The 24,394-nt window shown below is 44.1% G+C and overlaps 2 protein-coding genes and 1 non-coding gene across 4 annotated transcripts in view; 2 read left to right on the forward strand and 1 right to left on the reverse strand.

Moving 5' to 3' along the window:
• Ube2j1 (ubiquitin conjugating enzyme E2 J1) overlaps positions 1-4,935 on the forward strand; it is a 31,143-nt gene extending 26,208 nt beyond the window's left edge. For both annotated transcript variants that reach the window (XM_070010113.1, XM_070010114.1), the window contains exon 8: positions 1,989-4,935. In XM_070010113.1, the coding sequence (XP_069866214.1) occupies positions 1,989-2,267 (279 nt within the window). In that variant the 3' untranslated portion in view covers positions 2,268-4,935. The remainder of the gene's footprint in view (positions 1-1,988) is intronic.
• Positions 4,936-9,530: 4,595 nt separating this feature from the next.
• Gabrr2 (gamma-aminobutyric acid type A receptor subunit rho2) overlaps positions 9,531-24,394 on the forward strand; it is a 32,523-nt gene continuing 17,659 nt past the window's right edge. The window contains exons 1-2 of the mRNA XM_070010944.1: positions 9,531-9,761; positions 18,421-18,527. Of these exons, the coding sequence (XP_069867045.1) occupies positions 9,574-9,761; positions 18,421-18,527 (295 nt within the window). The 5' untranslated portion in view covers positions 9,531-9,573. The remainder of the gene's footprint in view (positions 9,762-18,420; positions 18,528-24,394) is intronic.
• Trnaa-ugc (transfer RNA alanine (anticodon UGC)) lies at positions 23,832-23,900 on the reverse strand. The gene has a single exon. It is a non-coding gene; the product is annotated as a tRNA-Ala (tRNA).

Below are 24,394 nucleotides of genomic sequence, written 5' to 3' on the forward strand. Positions count from 1 at the left end.
GGCTGAGTAGTCAGGAGAATGGGGACTGATTGCTTGATGGGCTGCCATAACTTGGTTCAGTCATTGAGTATTTGTTCATTCACTGTGACACAGGTGATGACAGAGGATCCCGTAAACCCCTGAGCTTTGTGCATTCTTCAGTGAGCAGGTTGCTTCTTGGAGTCTTGGACGATAGAGATTCAAATTCATGTAATTCAGTTCATTAGCAGCACTAGCTTCAATTTTTTTTTTTTTTTGGGTCCAGTAGTGGGGCCTGAACTATGGGCCTGGGCGCTGTCCCTCAGCTCTTCAGCTCAAGGCTGGCGCTCTACCACTTGAGCCACAGCGCCACTTCTGGCTTTTTTTCTTTTTTGCTTATGTGGTGCTGAGGAATCGAACCCAGGGCCTCATGCATGCAAGGCAAGCGCTCTACCACTGAGCCACCTTCCCAGCCCTTAGACCTTTTTTTTTTTGGTATGCTTTTTTAAAGACAGGGTGGCTATCAGCTATAGAGCTGAAACTGGTCTTGAACTCTTCTTACCTCCCAAGTGCTCAGTTTTGGCATGGGACACCATGTGCAGCTAAAACCTTTTAAAGTTGAAGTGAACAATAGATTGAAAATGGAAAATCTGCAATTTTTTCCCTGTTTAAATCTGTTGTTGGCCAAAACCTATCCCTTTACCTTTTAAAAAAGTATTTGGCCGGGTGCCGGTGGCTTACACCTGTAATTCTAACTACTCAGGAGGCTGAGATCTGAGGATCACAGTTCAAAGCCAGCCCAGGCAGGAAACCCCGTGAGACTCTTGTCTCCAATAAAACCACTAGAAAACCAGAAGTGGCGCTGTGGCTCAAGTGGTAGAGTGCTAGCCTTGAGCTGAAGAGGACAGGGACAGCTCCCAGGCCCAGAGTTCAAGCTCCATGACTGACAAAACTAAAAAAAAAAAAGTATTTAAATTGTATTATTTGATTCTTCTTTTCCTTCTAAATATTTAAAGTTTTTATGAAAGTATTGAAATGTTTTATACTTACTTTATATTATTCTGAACAAACTAGAAATTTTAATTTTGTTTGACATAATATATACGGACAACAATATATAACCAGTGTATAAATTGCTTTCAATAGAAGAAATAAAGGTCACTGAGTTGTTAGAGGTAGGATTAAAGTATCTGTATAAATAAAATGGAACTCTTATGTTATACCATGCAGTCATTTTCCTTATCTGTCAACCAAAGTGAAAATATTGAAGGCCTCGGTGTCACACTGTGGTTATGCAGTGACTGGCTGGGCCACAGTTGTCACCCAGTGCTCTGTAGGGGCAGGCGTGGGCCCAAGTAGAACATACGCTGACTCCTCCACATTTTCTCACTTCTATCCAGGGACCTCTTGACAACATAAAGTATCCAATACTAAAGAAAAGGTACTTCTGGACTTGTGCTCAGTTCCTCTGTCAGGAATAATGTGAAAGGGTATGACTGTATTGCTATGAAGAATTTGCAGGTTGGGATCACTGCCTGTGTTCTGTCATCACTGGTGGAAGCAGGCTGCTAGAATGAGATAATACTGGAAGAAACTTGATTCATGAAAGGCACATGACACAGAGGTGCTTTTTTTTTTTTTTTTTTTTTTCATTTAAAATGGGTCATTGACAAATTGAAAGTGGAAACCGAATTGCTACTTTGGGTTGCTAAAAGTAGGGGAGCTCCCAGATACTTGGCAGACTGCTAAGAGCTGCATCTGAGGGCATGGAAAGCCCCAGAGGGGACAAGGTGAACTGTGCCGGTCTACTTTGCTGCTGGCAAGCTGCTCCTCTGCCTGTGGGCTGAGGGAGCCACTTGTGATGCTGACTTGTTCCGTACACTCACCTACCAGTCAGTATTCATGTTAGTTTTGGTAGTTTTGCCTTTGGTCATGTTTAGTACTCCAAGATTCTCTATTTTTGGACAGATAACTAGTACGTATACAGTTTTCTTTGCTATGTTCAAACTAAATGTCTCAAAATTCTGTAGTTTGGAGTCCAGAACTCGTCTGCGGCATCCTTTCAACAACCTACCCAACCTGTGGCTAAGAATACCTCCATGAGCCCTCGGCAGCGCCGGGCCCAGCAGCAGAGTCAAAGAAGGTCATCTACTTCACCTGACATAATCCAGGCCCAGCAGCCAAGAGACAACCACACCGATCATGGCGGGTCAGCTGTACTGATTGTCATCCTGACTTTGGCATTGGCAGCTCTAATATTCCGACGAATATATCTAGCCAATGAGTACATATTTGACTTTGAGTTATAATACTGCTTTGTGACTTCAAGAGCTGTGACTCAACTGCTTCATTAAACATTCTGTATTGGGTATAATCTAAGAATTGTTTAAAAAAGATTATTTTGTATTTATCCTTCATTCCTTTTTTTTTTTGATCCTTATAAATTCAATGTAAGTATAGCCAGACATTCAGGCTGTGTCCAGCAATATGTACTGTTCAGTAAGAGATTAGAAGCCAGAGTTCGTGGTCTCATTATTTCATCTGCTTCCCAGACAAAGAATTTATTACTGTCTCTCCAGCTCAACTTCTTTTTCTATAAATTTGCCATACTTTTCTGTGTAGCCCTTTGAATTTTTCAGATAAAGGATGGTGTTTTAAATTCCCATGAGTATTATCTAGTTGCTCAGTATCATTTAGAGAGTACTCTTTCTACTGTAGAATGAGGCAGGGAAAGAATTGAAAAGGGAGACCAGAACTCAAGTAGCTTCCTTCAGTGTCATTGTAAGAGAAATACTAGGGTTGCCCATTCTGTGACTTTGTTTGTGTTTTAAATATTCTCCAGTGAAATAACTTTTTTCAAATACTTGGAGCATTTTTGTTTCATCTTTGTTACATTTTTGTTACTGGATGTTACTTGAAGAGGAAGTACTTTGCAACCACTTTGATATGCTGTTATTACCCCCTCTGATATATATACAGATTTTTAAAAAAGAAAGGAGGAAGAAAAGGGAAGGAAGAAAAAGAACTCAGTTCTCCATAACCCTTTTTCTTAAAGAAGGAAGGGTTCAAGCTAGGAAATTGCTTCATTTTCTTTCAGAGAAGTGAGCGGATCATAAATTTGAATATTTGCCCTGCTCTGAGTTGTATATATTTTGAAATGTATTATTATACCTAGCTTTGTAATTATTATAAATTTTAATTATCCCAGGAATATGCATAATTTGAAATATTTCACATACCATTTTAATAGAAAAATTCAGGGCCCCGGTAATAGCAGTAATAGAAGGTAGGAAATCTTACAATTATTTCAATCAAAGCCCAAGAAAGATGTCCAGTGAAAAGAGTCTGTATGTTGTTTAGTGCTAGCCAGCTGCACAGACGCCAATAGATAAACGTGTTGTCACAATGCTGCTGCGGCACTGCCCACAGAAGACTGCATCATGCTCCCTAGTGGCATGGAGGCCCTTTGGTGAAGACTGAATTTTCAGATGCAGGCTTTTAGGTTAGTCTCTAAAAGTACACTTAGATTCTTTTTGTTTCATTTTGACACCACAAGCAGTATAAATAATTAAGCTCTCGTCCATAAAAATTATCCCATTTGGGAAAGGGTATCATAAAGTCCTTATGTGATTTTAACTGAATTATGGGCAGGATACAAAAGACTACATAAAATCGTTTTAAAGACAAATTTAACTTTTATTTTTGTTATGAGACTAGAATTTCGAACCTACTAACCACAAGACATAATTTCTGTTTTCATAGCCAGTTTTCCATTATGTCTGCATCTAAAATAAAAATATATTGTACAACACTGGGCTCCAGTGGCTCCCGCCTCTAATCCTAGCTACTCAGAAGGTGGAGATCTGAAGATCGTGGTTTGAAGCCAGCAGGGGCAGAAAAGTCCCTCTTATCTTCAATTAACCACTCAAACACCTGGAAGTGGAGTTGTGGCTCGGAGTGGTAGAGCATTAGCTTTAAGCAAAAGAGCTCAGGGACAGTGCCCATACCCTGAGTAGAAGCCCCACAACTGACAAATAAATAATAGATATAACGCTAATTTAATAGCTTTTAAAGTTGTTCATAGATTATGTCTATAGCTGAAGTCAGGAAAGACTAAAATGCCTAAGGACTTCATGAAGCTCTCAGGTCAGGACAGATATAAGTTGTCCTTTGATAATTTCGATTGCCATGAGAAGATACATCTTGAAGTCTTGGTTTATAACACAACATGAACAACGTCAGGTCAGTGGTCTCTTAGTAACAAGTCATCGACTCAGTTGAGAAGATCAAGTAGCGTTACCACCTAGGAAAAAAGTACCCACGCTCTCACCCTATGCCAAGCTAAATCATGTGCTATAACAGTCCTATTTGCTCCTCTCAGATTTGAGGCAGCCTCGGCGCTCTGCGACCTGCATGCTTCCATGGGGCAAACCTGTACTTCAAAGCTGAACACTGTGTAAAACCTGCCTTCACCTCATTGGCTTCTCTTCCCTTCCCTGTCAAATAATTGGCTGCTTGCTAATTTGTGGTGGGATTTCCTAGTAGCAAATACACACATCTGGTAGTGGCACATATACTCCCTCACATATACTCCCTAAAAACTCCCTTATTGTGGGGCTTGTGAGCCCACCAATAGGCTTCTTCAGAAAACTATTGTTTTTAAAGTCCCACTTTAAAATTTTAATTCCAGCATAAACCTAAACTATGTATAATCTGTAGGTAAAAATCTTAGGACTCCAATTTCCCTCATTCTCAGATTTTGGCAATTTGTGGCCTTTTCTTTGACCAACATGGCACATGATTATAAATCAAGGTAGTTAAAATAGCATGCTTTAAAAAAAAAAATGTCTGTTTTACTTGTAACTGTTTAAGCCAAGGAATCTTTCACATTTTATGTAATGTGGGCTTTTATGTAGCACTTTACATTTCCATGCTGCTTATTGTTTTTATTCTACTGAAATAAATAAATTTCATCAAGATTCTCAACTACTTTTTCAAACTTAAAAAATGTATTTTTTTGACTATGGAAATATAAAATTTCCTACTTCAGGAGAATAAGAACTCTGTTATTTTGAGTTTAGGAAGAAACATCCTTGTATCTTGAAACTGCCTTTTTTACATTTTATGCTGGTACTGGGCCTTGAACTCAGAACCTCATGGACTTGCTTAGCTGTTTGCACAAGGCTGGCATTAAATACCTCCCCTTCTGGAATTTTGTTGGTTAACTAGAAATAAACTTCTAGATTTGTTTGCCTAGGCTTGTTTCCAACTTTGATCCTCAGATCTCAGCCTCCTGAGTAGTTTAGGATTATAGGTGTGAGTCGTGGCACTCGACTCAAGATTACCCATTTTTATAGCCTAGAATCAGTAAACAAGAAAACCTTACAAATTTGGACCTACTTGAGCACAAACCTGGGATGAAGAGCCTATATTGATGTGTTATTTGCAAGTAAGTATGCATAAAGTGAATGCATTTAGTGAACTGACTTCAGCCAACCAAGAATAGTGTGTACATGAACACAGGTACCATCGAAGCCCTCGTGGGAGGCTGTGAATGGCTCAGCCATTCTAGAGGCCCTGCTTCTAGAACAGGTACCTTTAGCACTAGTTTGAGCTGTTCAATAAAACCAATGACTGTATTCATCCTTTGTTATTAAGCAAAGGTTTTATTATTTGCCATCCAATCTTAGCACCTTTCTCATTTTTTTCCTATCTTTCATCTTATCTCCATGCTCACCGCCACAGCCTTCCTTAGCTACAATCTCCTCTAAATTAGTGAGATGATCTCTTACTAGGGCTCCAGTCTTAATCCATTATACTGTAGCCAGTCATCTCCAATAAATATCCTATCCTGCTGCTCTGGTTGTTAAGTCAACCAACCTAAACCCTAATTAAAGGGCATGCTGCTGTGTGACCAGAGGACTCCCTAGCTTGCTGGCATGATCTGACTTCAGCAATGCTGGGGCCTTCCCTTAGCTCTGAGCTTGAGGCAGTGGTGCCATTCATAATCTCATGCCACAGACAAAAATTAACTCAGATGAAAGACTGAGAGCTAATACTAGTTGCAGATGCCTATAAATCCTAGCACTGAAGTAGAGGAGACAGGAATGGTCATGAGTTCAAGGCTAGCCTGGGCTATGTGGTGAGAACCTGTCTTTAAAAAAATAAAAGTTGGGGGGCTGGGAAGGTGGCTCAGTGGTAGAGTGCTTGCCTTGCATGCATGAGGCCCTGGGTTCGATTCCTCAGCACCACATAAGCAAAAAAAAAGCCGGAAGTGGTGCTGTGGCTCAAGTGGTAGAGCACTAGCCTGGAGCTGAAGAGATGGGACAGCGCTCAAGCCCAGAGTTCAGGCCCCACAACTGGACCCAAAAATAAATAAATAAATAAAAGTTGGGCTGGGAAGGTGGCTCTAGTAGAGCGCTTGCCTTGCATGCATGAGGCCCTGGGTCCATTCCTCAGCACCACATAAGCATGAAAGAAAAAAAAAAAAAGCCAAAAGTGTGGCTCAAGTGGTAGAGTGCTAGCCTTGAGGTGAAGAGCTGAGGGACAGCACCCAGGCCCAGAGGTCAGGCCCACAACCGGACCCTAAATAAAAATAAAAGTTGCTGGGCACTGGTGGCTCATGCCTGTAATCCTAGCTACTCAGGAGGCTGGGATCTGAGTTCAAAGCCAACCTAGGCAGGAAAGTCCATAAGATGCTTCAATTAAACTAGAAATGGAGCTGTGGCTTAGGTGGTAGAGCACTGTCCTTCAGCACAAAAGCTAAGGGACAGCACCCAGGCCTTGTGTTCAAGCACCACAACCACCACCACCACCACCACCACCAATAACAACAAAGTGAAAAATATGAAACCAGCAAACAAAATGTGTGTTATATTGGGCTAGGTAGTGGTTTCTTAGATCCAATATCAGAAGCACAAAGAACCAAAGAAAAAGGTTTAATTAAAATAAAAACTTATGTTCTGCTGGAAGTGTTGTTGTGGTTCAAGAGGTAGAGTGCTAGCCTTGGGCACAGGGAGACTCAAGGACAGAGCTCAGGACCTGAGTTCAAGGTCCAGGACTAGTTAAAAATACAAAAAACAAAAACAAAAACAAAAAAACCCCTATGTTTTAAAGATACTACCAAAATGAAAATATAACACAGAACTTTGGCGGGGTGGGGGAGGGGAGTGCGGGAGGGGAGGGCAGGGAGGTAAGGGGAAACAAAGGAGGAGACAACAATGCTTGGTGAGAAATGTACTCATTACCTTGCTCATGTAACCCCTCTACGGTATTTTCACAATAAAAAAAAAAAAAAGAAAGAAAATACAACACAGAATGAGAATATAGGGAACTTGTATTGATACCTAAACAATCAGGACACCAGTGGCTCATACCTGTAATCCTAGTTACTCAGGAGGCTGAGATCTGAGGATATAGGTTTGGAATCAGCCTGGGAAGACAAATCCAAGAGACTCATCTCCAATTAGCTAGCCAAAAGTCAGAAGTAGAGGGATGATTCAAGTGACAGAGTGTCAACTGTGAGAAAAAAAGCTGAGAATGAGAGGCCCCAAGTTCAAGCCCCAATACTGGGATGGGAAGGGGGGGAGGGGAGGGAGAAAAAATATCTAAATAGTATTTATATTATCAGTAAAAAAAGAGAAACATGGTGCACACACACACACACACACACACACACACACATTTACAACAGCAACTGAATCAATAGTCTATAAAGGACATACAAATGACCAACGAATGCATGGGGGGGAAATTTCAACATTAGCCATGCTTCAACATTAGCCATGCTGAGATACCAACTCACATAAGAACAGCTAGAATGAATTCGGCCAGGTAATAAGAATTTGGCAAATATATGGAGAAACTGTAGCTCTTCCCCATTTCTGGTGGGAAAGTAAAATGATACAGCTGATTTTAAAAACAGTTTGGCAGTTCCTCTAAAGGTGAAATTGAAGTTTTACTTTAGGACCCAGCAATCCCCTGTCACCTGTGTGTCCAAAAGAAACAAAAGTATGATGACACACAAACTTGTACCTGAATATTCATGGCAGAAATTTGTTAGAAGGCAAAAGGTGGAAACCCAGATGACCAACTAATGAATGGATAAACAGCACACTGTATCTATTGAATGGTCCCCCATAAAAGGAACTGAGGGATGAAACATCCTACAGCCAAGACTGGCCTGAGAGAAGCCAGATACCAAGGAAGAGTGTGTGATGTCAGCCCTATACAATGCCCACAACAGGCAAATCCAAAGACAGAATATTCATTGCTGCAGGAAAGGGAACAGGACTGACTGCTACTGGCTCTGAAGTTTCTTCAGGAGAAGATTCAAATTTTCTAAAATTAAAGCTGGGTGCTGGTGGCTACTCAAGAGGCTGAAATCTGAGGATTGAGGTTTAAAGTCAGCACAGGCAGGAAAATCCCCTGAGACTCTTCTCTCCAATTAACTAGCAAAAAGCTAAAGTGGGGCTGTGGTTCAAGTGGTAAAGTGCTAGCCTTGAAAGAGAAAAAAAAAACTAAGCAAGCGTGCAAAGCCCTGAGTTCAAGCTCCGGTTCTGTCTCTGTCTTTTGTCTCTCTCTTCTGTCTCTGTCTCTGTCTCTGTCTCTGTCTCTGTCTCTGCCTCTGCCTGCCTCTCTCTCTCTCTTTCTGTCTCTCTTTCTCACACACACACAGAATGGATTATATCATCCTCCTTTGCTGCTTTTTTTTTCTTCCTTCTATAATAAAACCCCAATTCTGTTTCCCTGCTGGCTCTCACTCCTGACTTCTAATCCTGACTCCATGTTTTGTTTTGTTTTGTTTTTCCAGTGCCAGGATACAGCAAGAAAAAAATAAGTACTTCTGGACATACTAAATTCTGTTGAACATAATAGCCACATGTATCTTTGTACTTCTGATGTGTATAATCCTGTATCACAGGATAAGAATCAAGCCTAATTTCTGATGTTTGGCTTCATATATTTCAAGGTCAAAGATGAAAACTGCTCATGATAGGAAAAAGAGCTTACATAAGAATGAGTTCGACTTTGGTTTATACGACCCTTCAAAATTAAGATGTTTTGTATGAATTTGTATCAAACAACCAAAAACAAAGGTAGATAACTTGAGGGGAAAGCCTGTAGCCCCAGTGACAAGGCCAGCATATTCTCTTAGATCAAGAGATAAAGCAACCCTCTGAAAATAGGTTATTTTCTCAGCAGCTCCTGAACACATCCACACACCCCTCTCCATGCTCAAATCCACTCGGAATCCAAGCTGACTCCAGGCCGGTGTGACAGGCTGGTTTTATGCAGCCAGGACATGGATTAATGATCTCGGCAAAAAAGCTGGCATGTTCAGGAGATTTAATTTTTTTATATAACAGTTTTAGCCAAAGCTGTTCTAGGGTTCAGCGGAAGCAGAGTTCCCCAGGAGGGCAAACTTCTTGACTAATGGCGAGTGTCTAAGCACTGGGGAGGGCAAAGCCCGGTGCTTGGGTCAGGCTGGTGGGGGGGAGAGTGTGGGGTGGGACCGGCATCCGTACCAAGCAGTTAAGTGGGGAAATCAGCCTTGCCAGCCAAGTCCTCACAGCACCTGCAAGGAGCACCGGCAGGAGGCCGAGGGCTGAATCAATGCGTAAGCCAGGGGGCATTGGCCCCGCAAAAGGCTACTGTGAAGCTGCCTGTTGCAGCTTAGACATTCACAACATGCCTTATTCTACACGGATCGTTTTGTTCTTGTTTTGCCTGATGCTTCTTGTGGAGAGCAGGAAGCCCAGGAGGAAGAGATGGACAGGACAGCTGGAAATGTCCAAGCCCAGGTAGGTGGTGGTGGGAGCGGAGAGAGGCCACTCCTTTGGCTTAGTGGGCTCCCCCAAGAAGGTCAGGGTACTTTAAATGTCCCACAAAGAATCTTCCCCTTTTTTTGTGCTGGTACTGGGGATCAAACTTGGGGCCTGTATGCTGTCCCTTAGTTTTTGTTTTGTTTTTTGCTCAAGGCTGGTGATTTATCACTTTTGCACAGCTCCACTTCTAGGTTTTCTGTGGTTCTTTGGCGATAAGGGTCTCATTGATTTTCCTGTCCAGGCTGGCTTTACACTGTGACCATCAGATTTTAGTCTCCTGAGTACAGGCATGAGCTACAAGCACCTGGCTTCAGAGCCCCTTTCCTAGCTTGAGACTGAGGGCCCCAGTACAAGCAATGCATCAGAGCAGGGAGAGCAAGGCTGGATGAAGATGTGCCTTTCATTTGGATGCCTGTGTTCAGCCAAAGCATTTTGGCAACTAATGGAAGTCTCTTTGGGTAACCATTGCTGTATTTCTCAGGATCAGGTCCCAGGAAGGGACTAGAGAGGCCGACTACAGAACTATCTATCTTTAAGGATTTGGAGGCAGGAGTAACTCTGATATAGGAATTTAACCTGAACTATTAACACTAAAGTTGAGCTGTGATTAGCTCACTCGTAGAGGACCTGAGTCCGATCCCTAGCATCAAAAAAGGGAAACAAAAGTAACATAATTGACAGTTGTTTTAGCTATTGCCAGGGAAGAACTTTATAATGATTATTAGGCTTTATTTTACTGTTTTGAATCTTAGGGAAAGTGTTTTGAAGTTTACCAGATTTCAGGAATTTATGTTTGAACAATAATGAATTCCATGGGGTAATGTTGACATTTCCCGTAAAGTTGTGCTTAGAATTTGCATTCAAAACCATCACATTACAAATCTTAGTTTATCAGGAAGCTGGTTTGGAACTGATATACAAAGCATGATTTTTCCAGGTTGAAGTCTTCTAGCTTTTTTTTTTTAATTGGTTGTACTGGGGCTTGAACTCAGGGCCAATATAGTTTGTGTTAATATAGTTTGCTTGAAGTTGGTGCTCTATCGTCTGAGGCACAATTCTAGTCCTACTTTTTGCTACTTATTTTGGATACTGAATCCCACAGTTTTCTGCCAGGGCTTGCTTTGTACCTGGATCCTCTAGATCTCAGCCTCCTGAGTACTAGGATAACAGGCATAAGCCACCTGTTTTGAATTTCTAAACAATTTTTGAATCATACAATGCTTTCAGCAATGTTTTCTAGAACCTGTACCTCTAACATAGGTATATTTACTTACAAGTGATGTATAGAATATAAATATACATAAATATACATGTGCATTATAAACATACATTGAGGCTTGCTTGCTGCCTTATCTTTAGAAAACAACTAAAGATAAATGAGAGTTAAAATCTCTGGTACTGCAGAGGGAACTGTTTTTCTGGGAGATGAAAATGGTCTCTGAGACTTCACTGTGCTCAGTCAAAAAGCACAGAGTAGAATCCTCCAGAAGACGGGAAGAGGCAATCCTCTGGAGGACTTAGCTTGGCTAGGTGCCCAACATCGTAGACGTGACCTGGAGGGGATCCCGAAGGTCATGTCATCTACCAGCTCCTCTGAGTCTAACTTTGGGGAAAGTAAATAGAAGGCAAAGAGGCCTAAGGTCAAAGGAGAGTGGGAGATTCCTGTTTCAGTCATTTGTAACAGATGCATTTCAGTCATTTGTAACAGATATCTTTATAGCAGAACTTCTAGAACCTTCATGATGCAAATAGGCATGGGTAGTCCAGAAGAGGGAGACAGATGATGCCATGTTTTGGCATCAGCAGTGGGATTCTTATCCCTCAGAGCACATGCCTGGAAATTTCCCAGAGGGGCTTATTTTACAGATGCATAAACAGTAGCTCCCAGCAGGAGTGAAGTTACAGAGCTGGCGGGCCGGAATGTAGGTTCCTAACCAAGGCTAGAGGAAAATCACCACCTGAAAGTTCAGGAGATCCCTTGAGGGGTCCTCAGGGGCTCCCACTCAGCAGCCTGGACTGCCTGCCTTCTGTCACTTCTCAAAAGACCCAGAGTCTCACTTCCAGACAACTCCAGTGAGCATGGGGACAGCTGGAAAGTGACAATTAGAGGGAGGACAATTTCTTGAAAGTTATCCCAAGAGATGAACACACATACATTCAAAATATGGAAAATAATTATTGAGGAGAAAAAGATCAGGATGTTGTGCTTTTCTATCTTCCAGGATATACCTGTGGCCAGATAATTACAGACAGTTACATTTCCCTGTAGAAAATTTCAGTCCAGCAGCTGATGTTTTCTTTTCTTTCTTTGTCGGTCATGGGGCTTGAACTCTGGGCTTGAGCACTGTCCTTCAGCTCTTCAGCTCAAGGCAAGTGCTGTACCAGTTGAGCCACAGCACTACTTCTGGCTTTTTCTAAGTAGTTTATTGGAGATGAGAGTCCTACAGACTGGGCTGGCTTTGAACCAGGATCCTCAGATCTCTCTTAAGTAGCTAGAATTGCAGGTGTGAGCCACTAGTGCCTGGTTAAAGCTGACACTTTCTAGTTTTCAAATGTACTTTCATTACACAGGAGTTACACCACACTAATAAATGAGAATAAAATGATCTCTTTTCTCCTCACAGTGTTAGAGAGCACATCTTGAGTCCTGTGCATACACAATCACACTGCACACATGCCGCCCATTTGAGTTTATACTCTTCCCTCCCCTCCACTCCCGTGCCCATAATCACCCTCACCTGCCAGCCTTCCCTGCATTCTCCTGGCCAATACAGTTACATAAAACAATTATTCTGCCCATCACCTGCCTTTTCAAGAACTGCTTCTGGTTTTTGGATCCAAGTATTCCCCATTATGAATAACTGTGGAGCAAGTGTGCCTCTTGCTTGTTCCTGGTCCCTGTCTTCCTGCCTCTCAGCCTTCCTACTTTATCCCCCTCCTCCCTGCCTGTGGCCTCAATCAATCTCCTGATCATGTGACTGCTTTTCTTCCTGGCCCATAGAGGCTTCCCCTGGAGTTCTGGCTCTCCTTCTGCTTTTTGGCCTCTCTGTCACCTCTGGAACACTCCATTCTTGGCCACCTGCCTCGAGCTGTTTCACTGGACCCAGGAGCAGCTTCACCCACCTGCTACACAATGTCCCTTACCCGTGGCTGGGGGTGGAAAAGGAGTTGAGAGGCCAGGAAGGCCAAGTTTGGAGCAATTCTGCTGTGTTCTGGACTGTGGCTGTGTTTCCTAATCTTTCTAATCCTCACTTTCCTCAGCTAACGACCGGGTGGGGGATGTCTGAAGTGTTCAGCTCAGGGCCTGTGCCCAGCAGGGTGAATGATGTTCTTACTGTTATTGCCAAATAAATCACAGCTTGGTGACTTAGCCCTGCTTCTGCTGGCATGGGGATCACTTGTCCTTCTTGGAAAAAAAAAATAGGGGGCAGCTTAAGTTTACCTGGAAGTTTTGGCAGCCTGCTGTGGGCTGAGGGGTCAGGCTCTGAGGGCCTGTGAAAGGACCACATCCCCAAGGCTCAGGATCAAACAATCAGCCCCTTAAAAATACTTCGAGCCCTCAATGGTAGCAGGATTTAAATGTCCTCTCTCCTGTTGGGGTGGTGCATTCTGGGACTTCCAGTTCCTAATCCTCCCCTAAATAGAAGTGGAAACTGTGCTAACAGGAGGGATTTGGCCCCTGGGAGGCCAAGGGGCAGTGAGCCGGCTGCACTCACAATTTAATGTCTATGATCTGCTAAGCCCTTGGCTGAGCCCTTCATCTGCCACCCCTGACGTCATTGCTGGGGTGTCTGGTCATGACCTTTCACACTATTGCTGCTAATAAATGAACCCTAGTCCTGGGAGCCAGGCTTGCGGAAGAGGCTAGGGAGTCTTTTGGAAGCATCGGGCTGTAACTATGTATATGCTCAATGGGCCTGGAGCTGAGACCCAGGCCCAGCTCTAGAGAACAAAGATCAATTAGATCAATTAGGATTTCCTTTTTTTTTTTTTTTTTTTTCTGTGTCAGTACTGGGGCTTGAACTCAAGGCCTGGACACTATCCCTGAGCTTTTTCACTCAAAGCTAACACTTAAGCCACAGCTTTACTTTTGGCTTTTTTTGGTGACTGAGTTGGAGATAAGGATCTCTCCTGTCCTTCACATTGTGATCCCCAGATCTCAATTTCCTAAGTAGCTAGGATTACAGGCGTGCACCATTGGTCCTGGTTTATATTTTCCTTCTTGATGTCTTAGTGATGGGCTTGTCTAAAAGCAAATCTGATCATGACTTCTCGCTTTGTCTTCTCGCTCTCCCCTAGCCTTTGGGTAAGGACAGAATTCTTCACAGGACTTTCAAGGCTCTGCATGACCTGTGTGCTCCTGCCGCTCAGTCCTTCCCTGTCTCATCTGACATGCCTTACCTTGCAGCCAAAGTCACTTCCATCACAGTGTGAACTGGATGTGCTCGGTTTAAATGCCTAAGCAGTCAGGCAGCTGAATGCTGAGGCCTAGCAGAGAGGGAAGATGATGACCGGAGCACTGTTAAAGGACTAGACAGTGGGTGAACTAGAAACTACATGGACCAAGTGAGGTGACTCTAAAGGAGGAAAGAATACCCGGAATGCTGTTCGCACTGAGTGAGCTTTCTTCAGACCATCCTTGCTCTCTCCCTCCAGGCCTCAAAGATTTCCTCAGCTATCCATCTAACCACTGTACCTCCCAACCCATCTCTCCCTATTTCTTTCTTTCTTTCTTTCTTTCTTTCTTTCTTTCTTTCTTTCTTTCTTTCTTTCTTTCTTTCTTTCTTTCTTTCTTCCTTCCTTCCTTCCTTCCTTCCTTTCTTTCTTTCTTTCTTTTTCTTTCTTTCTTTCTTTCTTTCTTTTTTTGGGTCAGTTGTGGGGCCTGAACTCTGGCCTGGACACTGTCCCTCAGCTCTTTAGCTCAAGGCTAGTGCCCTACCACTTGAGCAACAGTTCCACTTCTGGCTTTTTTCTGCTTATGTGGTGCTGAGGAATGGAACCTAGGGCCTCATGTATACCAGGCAAGCACTCTACCACTGTGCCAACTTCCCAGCCCTCTTCCTATTTCTTTACCCTGTTTTCTCTCTCCCTGTCTTTCTCTGTCTCTCTGTCTCTGTCTCTCTGTCTCTGTCTCTGTTTTTGTCTCTGTCTCTGTCTCTGTCTCTCTCTCTGCCAGTACTGGGGCTTACACTGGGCACTGTCCCTGAGATTCTTTTGCTCAAGGCTAGTACTCTACCACTTGAGCCACAGCACCATTTCTGGCATTTTCTGCTTATGTGGTACTGAGGAATTGAATCCAGGGCTTCATGCATGCTAGGCAAGCACTCTACCATTAAGCCACATTCCCAGCCCCTGATTTCTCATTTTTTTATGACATTTAAAAAATCACCTCCTGGGGCTGGGAAGTTGGCTCAGTGGTAGAGTGCTAGCCTTGCATGCATGAGGCCCTGGGTTCAATTCCTCAGCACCACATAAGCAGAAAAAAGCTGGAAGTGGCACTGTGGTTCAAGTGGTAGAGCACTAGCTGAAGAGCTGGGGGACAGTACCCAGCCCCCACAACTGATTAAAAAAATCACCTCCTGATGTTACATTACTTATCTGTCCCTTGTCTGTTGTTATTTCTCCTTCTGTGGTGGTAAGGGCTGGAGTGACAGAGGACAGACAGCATCATGCAGGATGGTTACTCCACAGGAATATGTCAGATCCCAGAGTTGGGGAACAGTCACAAGATGTGTGACAGTTTTCCACATGGAAGCTGGCCTCCTCAAGGTTGGTGGAAGGAACCGGAAGAAGAGGAAGGGAAATAGCCTTGGCCTGAGCCCTCACCCCCTCATCAGAGTTGAGAAAATGAGGGGGGGGGAAACTAGGCCTGGGAAATTGCGCCTGGAAGTTTCCTGGTACTGTAACCTGGGAGACTCAGCTGATGGAAATCCATGGGGCAGGGACTGGCCAACCTTTAGATTAGCACTAAACTACCAATAGAACATTTTTTGCATGTGTGTGTGTGTGTGTGTGCTGGCACTGGGTCTTGAACTCAGGCCAATGTACTCTCACTTGGCTTTTTCATTCTGCTGGTGTTCTACCACTTGAGCCACACTTCCAGATCCTGCTTTTGGCTGGTTAACTGGAGACAGGAATCTCACGGATTTTTCAACTTGAGTTAGCTTCAAACCTTGATTCTCAGAGCTCAGCCTCCAGAGTAGTTAGGATTATAGATGTGAGCCACCAGCACCTGGCTAATAAAACTTTATTGTTCTACATCAGTACCACTCAAAACAGTAGCCAGCAGCTCACGTGGCTTTGTGTACTTACCTGTAGCTAGTATAATGCAGAAACTAAATATGAATTGTACTTAACTAAAATTGAAACAGTCACATGGGATTAGTGGCTGCTTTATCCATCAGAACAGCTTTGAGTCCACTTAATTACATCATCTGGGCAGAGCAAGTACAGAGTGAAAGTTAAGAGACTTTATTGGAAGATGTTTCCGAGATCTCAAGACAAGAAATAAGTTACTGCTTAACCAGAAAAAAACATCTGTTTGTCCCAAAGCTAAAAGCATAACAGAACACAGAGGTAAAAATAGGCATAATGACAAAGGAACAGTAAACAAAGGAAAAGCTCTTTGCTTAGTTAAAAAACAAACAAAACCCTTCAATACAAATCAAATCATAGAGAGCCTGAGCAGACTTTACCTGATGCAATTATTCTCCTGCTTCTTCTACCTAAAGGTCCATGCCAACATGTGTCTGGGCAGCTCTGGGGATGGTGCCAAGGTGTTGGTTAAGTTCTGGTCCTCATGATTCTCAAACACTGCTTCACCTTGGAGCCACTCACCAGACACTTTATATACTCTCTGCACTGAGACTCCAAAACCACTCCTTCCAATCCAGCAGTAGTTTGCACACCTCCCAAGTGATTACAGTCCTGTAGCTAAGTTTGACAATCATTGTTTTGACCAACAAAGCACAAAGCCAGTTTATAATTATGAAGAGAAAGCATAGATGTGGCACTGTTTGGAACAGTGGTTCTAAGCTTTGCAAATCAGCTAGACATTTAAATCCTGACAATGTTGGCACCCCTCCCAGACATATAGATCTGATTCAGCCAGGGTAAGGACTCAGTATCAGGACTTTTTGATACTTTTGATGTGGGACTTTTTCCCCCAGTCCTAGGGCTTGAACTCAGGGCCTGGGCATTGTCCCTGAGCTTCTTTTGCTCAAGGCTAGCATTCTACCACTTAAGCCACAGTGCCACTTCTGGCCTTTTCTCTTTATGTGGTACTGAAGAATCAAACCCAGGGCTTCATGCATGCTAGGCAAGCACTCTACCACTAAGCCACATTTCCAGCCAGTCATAGGACTTTTGATAAGCCATCTGGTCTACAGAGAATTTTGATCAAGCAGACTAGAATGAAATTGTTTTAAGTTCCTTCTAGAGCTGACCACTTTGTCCTGTCATGCTGATGCCATATACTGAGTACTAAGTGCTAAGCACTGTGCTTAGTGAACTCAGTCCTAACCCTTTAAGAAGATTCAATGAATTGTATATGAGTTAAGTCAGGCACCAGGCATGAACCAATTAAGTGTTGTTAGAGGAACAGACAAGGTGCTATGGATTACCACATCTCTGTGCTTTCTCTCCTGTTTTCCCTTCTCATTTCTTTTCCTTAATGACAATCTTGTCAGTAGACAATTTCTTTAGGACATCTTTTTGTTGTTGTTGTTGTTAATTCCAGTCCTGGGCTTGAACTTAGGGCCTAGGCACTGTCCCTGAGCTTGTTTGCTCTAGTTTAGCACTCCATTATTTGATCCATGACTCCATTTCTGGTTCTTTGGGTGGTTAACTGGAGATAAGAGTCTCACAAACTTTCCTGCCCAAGCTGGCTTTGAACTGGGATCCTCAGATCTCAGCCTCTTGAGTAGCTAGGATTATGGCCAGGAGCCACTGGTGACCGTACCTTTAGGATATCTTGCTCTGACTGCTTTAGGATTGTGTGGGGTTGTGCTAAAGAAAATGGTCTAGAAAAAAAATGTGTCATCTAGTTTAGAGGAAGGGGCGGAAGCAGGGCCTGCATTCTGGGCTCCAGCTCAGGCTGCCGCCATGTGGCCTCCTGGCTGGGTGCCCAGAGCACTGTGTTTCCCATGTGGCCCTGACCTTCACCGGCTCTGCTGACAGAGGCTCTCTACAGGGGTTAGCCCTGCGAGACTGACCAGCAACCTGGCGAAAGAAAAACTAGGTCTGCTAGGATAAAACCATCATTTTAAAGCATTGTCTCAAAGAATATTGATCACACAATGCAATATGATAACAATGAATGAGAAAAACAAATCATAATCCCCCAGTACTCAACCCAATCAGCTTCATCCCACTGTAGCTTTTGGCAAGATAATTAAGAGTTCCTGGGTAGAATGATGGAAGGTTCTGGAAGGAACTGGGACTCAGTTTTGGACCTGTCTGTGTGTTGGGGGTATGTGTGTAATATTGGAAGGGGTCCCTCACTACTCCCCAGATATGAAGGTGGCAAGATAGAGAAAAGATGCCTGATCAGTAGGACCTACAGGAAGCAATCTGCCCAAATCTCACTCAACACCTTGGTGGGCCAGTGGGAAAGCATTTCTGTTTGTCTTTGCAGTAACTTGTACAAAAAGAGCCTTGACGTGACCAAACTCCGAGCAGGAAAACCTCAGCCTCTCCTCAGAGTGGATGATCACGACTTCACCATGAGGCCGGCCTTTGGAGGTAGGACTATGTCCCCCCTCACTGAATCTAGGGCCTGGTCCCCCAGGGCTGCTGAGAGGGGCTGCCCAGCATAGCCCCTCCTTGAACGGGGGAAATGGGGGTCTCAGTCAAATAAACTCATCAGGATTCCTAAAGTCACTCATTTCCCCAAGGAGAGGAGAGTGGGCAGGCTGAAGGAGGCTGCAGGTGACTCCGCTGTTCGCCTTCACAGCAGGGACCAGCGCTGCGGCCAACTTGCTGTTGCTAAAACAAACAAAACAACAGAGGCAGCCAGAAGACACAAAGCAGGGACCCAAAGCAGCTTTAGAAAAGTTCTGTCCTAACAGGCTGGAGGGCTTAGCAACAAGGTCTGAAGGCTGAAGTTCAAGATGAAGGCATTGGGCAGATTCTGGCTGGAGAGAGTCCACTTTCTGGTTCAAGGTGGCCCCTTTCTCTGTATCACCCCACAGGATGAAAAAGGGTAAAGACTTCCTGAGGTCTCTTTTGTAAGGGCCAAAATCCTATTCCCAAGAGAGTTTCACCCTCTTGACCTAGTTACCTCCCATCAATAACTATCACCGTGTGTGTGTGGTAGGATTTCAACATGGGCATTTTAGAGAACATAAACATTCAGCCCACAGTAGCTGAGAAGGGAGCCAGCTGTCAGATAGGAAGCAAGGTGAGAAGAGAGCAGACCACATGCCATCCCTGCTTTGCGTAAACAGGGAGAATGAGGCCCAAAGCATTTCAGCACATAAACTACAACTAAGAGAGGTGGGCTGCTTCCCTTTCTCATTTACCTCTGCCCTCCATCCTCTCTCAGGAACCAACTATCCTTTCTAAGCCTCCCCTTGCTCCATAAGAGAGCCATAATCACTAAGGATGGGGTGCTGTCCTGATTAGGAGAGATAATATATGCAAAGCCCTGTCACATATCTGTGCATGTCCGCTCAGCAAACCCAGCTGTCAGACCCTCTCTCCTGCCACTGTTTAGGGATTAGTAAATTTCATTTATCACAGAGGCGTTGGCATTTAAAAGGCACTAAATTCCTTGAGCTCTGACACCTGCTAGAGAGGAGAGGCGTGGGTGTGGATTACCATCCTGTGTTCCTGTGTGCTTTCTTCCCAGCCAGCAGCCTGAGCACCTCTGGCTCAGGTCAAGAGGAGATGGTCAGATTTCTGGGGTTTCAGATTCCTTGAGGTTCATAATGGGTAATTCTGCCAAGAAAATTCATGATAATAAAGTTTTAATGAATGGCCTGCTTTACAAAAGCTGAATCTGTTCCAAACGAAATCGAAGTGACATCAGACCCCAAAAAGAAGGCTCCTTCCTTCCCTTCCCTTCCCTTGCCTTCCTCCCTCCCTCCCTCCTTTTCTTTCAATAGGATCTCATTTTATGGTCCAACCTAGCCTCAAACTCTTAATCTTTCTACCTCAGCCTCCCACATGCTGAGATTACAGTCCTGTGCTAGCACATCTGGCCTGTCATTTATTGTTGTTCTTGGCTACCTGGCTGACCTCCATAGCCTTCACTGACACTACACCAAAAGACAGAAAGAAACAACAACAAAAACCCAAGAAGATCAGGTGTGGGGACACATGCCAGCAATCCCTGCACTGGGAGACGAAGACAAAAGGATCATGAGTTTGAGGCTAGGCTAGACATAATAAGAAGTTGTCTCCAAGAAACTGAAGAAAAAAAAGGCAAAAAACAAACAAAAGAATATGAATGACAGCTGCCACTTTTATAGGGCTCATTCTGTGCCAGACACCATGCTGGCCAAGGTATGTACATATTTGTTTTTTAATTATATATACATATATAGGCATATGTTTTTTGCAGTGCTGGGCGTTGTTGGTCTTTGCACATGCTAGGCAAACACTTTCCTAGTTACATGCACAGCTGATACTCTTAATGTAATCCTGCTATGAACTCCATGAGGTAGATGCTGTTATTATCCCAGGTGAGGGAACGAGGCATGGAGATGGAGGCTGCTGCTAAGGTTGAATCCTCCCCCTGAAGCCACGTCTCTTTTTGTCTCCTATGTGCATGGAGCTGACCCGTTTTTTAGGGAAGACATGCTTCCTGAGGCCAGGATACTTGCCAGCCACCTCCCCCACCAAAAAAAAGTTTATTTTAAAATAAGAGTTAAGGAAAAAAAAATCACCTTACTATGTACTATTAATATTTAACTTTATACTTACAGTCATAAAATACACATATTTTATATTTTGTATAAAAGATGCTCATGATCAAAAGTGCCCAAGGTCCTCAATTGTTTTTCCTTTTTCTTTTTCCAGTCCTGGGGCTTGAAATCTGGGCTTGAGCACTGTCCTTGATCTCCTTTTGCTCAAGGCCACTTGAGCCACAGTGCCACTTTCGGCTCTTTCTGTTTATGTGGTATTGAGGATTGAACCCAGGGCTTCATGCATGCTAGGCAAGCACTCTACCACTAAGCTAAATTCCCAGCCCCCTAAGGTCACAATGTAATGCTGTCTCTGAGCTTTTTCACACAAGGTTGGCATTCAACTACTTGAAGCACAGCTTTACCTCTGGCTTTTGCTAGTTAGAGATAAGAATCTCCAGGAATTTCTTGCCCGGGGTTGGCTTCAAATCAGGAGCCTCAGATTTCAGCCTCCTGAATAGCACAAACCACCAGTGCCTGGCTCTGACAAAAAAAAAAATGTTATGAACTGATCATAGCAAGCAAAGTGCTCACACATAATCTTGGCTTTGTCTGTTTCTTTTTAACAATGAGAACACTTATTGTAGTCTACCCCTTAGCCAATGTCAAGTACATGTAGAGTGTCATTAGCCACCGTCCCCACATACCTAAAACTTGCTCATCCACAGAACCAACATCTCATTTCCTTCATTCCCAGCCTTGAGTGATGACCTTTCTCCCCTCTGCTTCTGTGGGTTTGTTTTAGATTCATACAGCATGTAGACAGGTTGGTTTGGGGACATAAGATTTAAGAAAGTGGTTCACTGTCTTATGGAGACCTCTTGCAGGCACTTAGAAGCATCTGGGCAGTTAGTTAAGACTTGGGGGCAGAGACCAGCCCCAGGAGGGACACTGAAGTTCTCAACCTCAGGGGGAGAACCGGTTGTGCAAGGTGCTGGGTGCCAGCCTGGAAGAAGCAGCCCCAGGAGGAGTCAGGGGAGAGCGTGTCTGAAGCCACTCAGAGAAGTTTCTAGAGGAGGCCAGGCAGAGAGGCCCTTGGCCGAATGAAAGCCTTGGCCCTGCAGCAGGGTGGATGGGGCTAGGGGGTCAGCAGTGCGCATCCGCCGCAGGTGGAGGCCAGCTCACAGGAGTGTGATGGCTTCTGGGACAAGGCGCTCTTATTTGGAAGTTTCCTTAAGAAATCTAGTGCTGCTCACACTTAGCTGTGGATTGGAGTCACCTGCTGCCAGGCTTGTTCACATCTAGCTGTGTGGACCACATCCAAATGTCTAATGCAGCCAATCTGGGATGGGCTGAGAATTCATGTCTTTAACAAGCATCTAGGGGTGCTGAGGCTGCTGGTGGAGGGAAGACCTAGGGGTGCTAGCTGAGCCTTAGCACCCCCACCCTCTGCCCATTGGACATGTGATGCTCACCACTTGTTGAGAAGGTAGCAACATATCACAAGAATAAACAACCAAGCCTATTTTTACACTAAAAACATTCAATGATACCAACAAATCAACTTAAAACTCCAAGAGAAGAACCTCAAGGAAAAGAGAACAAAGATGGGAGAAAATGTAAACACCAGGCCATACAAATCCCAATCCCCCAAACTCTCCTTCTTTGAGATGCCTGAGGTGGTCCGGCCACTTCAGAGCCAAGCTAACAGAGAGGAGCCCAGCTGTTCACCAGGGGCCCAGGCTCCTCACTGAGAAGTTACCCCCAAAATCTGCTTGGAGAAAAACATATGAAAGGTCCCCCAGTTAAGCAAGGAGACAAGCGGAGAGGCCGGGCTCCTCACCGCATGGGGACTGACACATTCACATACATAATCACACACTCTTCAGCCCCTCAAATTTTCTTTGGAGAGGGCTGGGAAGGTGGCTCAGTGGTAGAGCGCTTGCCTTGCATGCATGAGGCCCTGGGTTCGATTCCTCAGCACCACATAAGCAAAAAGAAAAAAGCCGGAAGTGGCGCTGTGGCTCAAGTAGTAGAGTGCTAGCCTTGAGCTGAAGAGCTGAGGGACAGTGCCCAGGCCCAGAGTTCAGGCCCCAGGACCAGACCCCCACCCCCCAAAAAAAACAAATTTTCTTTGGAGATGAAACATTGTACCAGTGTCCCATAGATTCCACAGCAATTTACCAAACACTGAATGACTTAAAATAATAGAAATGTTATCTTACTGGTTAGAAATCTGGAGTGTTTCTTGCTGGGCTAATTTCTAGGTGTTCACAGGATGTGTTTCTTTCTAGCGGTTCTGAAGAAACCCCACTTTTTTTTCTGGTCATTTCTGGCTGACATTCCTTGACTCCAGGCTCCTCATCAGCTTTTCAGTTAAAATGCTGACTTGCCCTGATCTCTTCCACCCTGATCTTCCTTCCACATTTCAGGAAGATTACAATGATAAAATTGGGCCCACCTAGATAACGCAGGCCACAGTCCCTGTTTGAAGGTCAGCTGACTAGCACCCACCAGTCTATCTGCTCCCTGATTCCCCTTTGCCACCTAGCCTCCTGTGTGCCCAGTTTCTGGAAATAAATCTTTGGGGAGGATTTTATTTTGCCTACTACAATAAGGCACACGCATCTGAGAGGGGCTCAAATTTTTACATATGCAAGCACTACTACATCGAAAGCACTACTCAGATCAACAGATGGTACATTGCCTGCTCCTCACAAGGCTCTCTTACATCCCTGCCCAGTGTAACCAATGGAAACCACTTTTCCGAGCTCTATTTCCATGAATTATTTTTGCTTATTCTGTGTGTGTGTGTGTGTGTGTGTGTGTGTGTGTGTGTGTGTGTGTGTGTGTGTGTGTGTGTGTGTGTGTGTGTGTGTGTGTGTGTGTGTGTGTGTACATTACTGGCATTCAAACCTAGGATCTCACACACGATAGGCAAGTGCTCACACTGCGCTACATCTTTAGTCTAGTTTTGTTTGCTTATTTGTTAGTTTATTTATCTTTGTGCCAATACTGGGGCTTGAACTCAGAGCCTGGGTCTGTCCCTTAGCTTTTTTTTTTTTTTTTTTTTTTTTGGGTCTGGTCATGGGGCCTGAACTCTGGGCCTGGGCGCTGACCCTCAGCTCTTTTAGCACAAGGCTAGCACTCTACCACTTGAGCCACAGCGCCACTTCCGGCTTTTTTCTTTTTGCTTATGTGGTGCTGGGGAATCGAACCCAGGGCCTCATGCATGCAAGGCAAGCGCTCTACCACTGAGCCACCTCCCCAGCCCCTGTCCCTTAGCTTTTAAACTCAAGGCTGGTACTCTGTCATTTGAGCCACAGTGCTATTTGTGGTGTTTAATTGGAGGTAAGAGTTTCACAGACTTCCTTATCTGGTTGGCTTTGAACTGTGATCCTCAGATCTTGTCTCTTGAATAGCTAGAATTACAGGCTTGAGCCACTGGTCTGGCTTAGTTTTGTTTGTTTACTCAGTGCCAGTACTAGATCTTCAACTCAGGACCCAGGTGCTGACCTTTAGCTTTTTTGCTCAAAGTTAGGGCTCTACCACTTGAGCCACACCTCTACTTCTTGCCTTTTGATGATTAATTGGAAATAAGTCTCGTGGACTTTTCTTTCTGGGCTGACTTGGAATTGTGAGCCTCAGATCTCAGCCTCCTGAATACAGGTGTGAGCCACTGACACCTGGCTTAGTTTTGTTTATTCTTGACCTTCATGTAAATGAAATCATACACTATGGAAGCAACCTGGTCCATCGTTG

The sequence above is a fragment of the Dipodomys merriami genome, unplaced genomic scaffold, assembly GCF_024711535.1.
Source record: "Dipodomys merriami isolate MVZ:Mamm:240054 unplaced genomic scaffold, mDipMer1.0.p SCAF_8, whole genome shotgun sequence".
In the NCBI taxonomy this organism is placed as follows: domain Eukaryota; kingdom Metazoa; phylum Chordata; class Mammalia; order Rodentia; family Heteromyidae; genus Dipodomys; species Dipodomys merriami.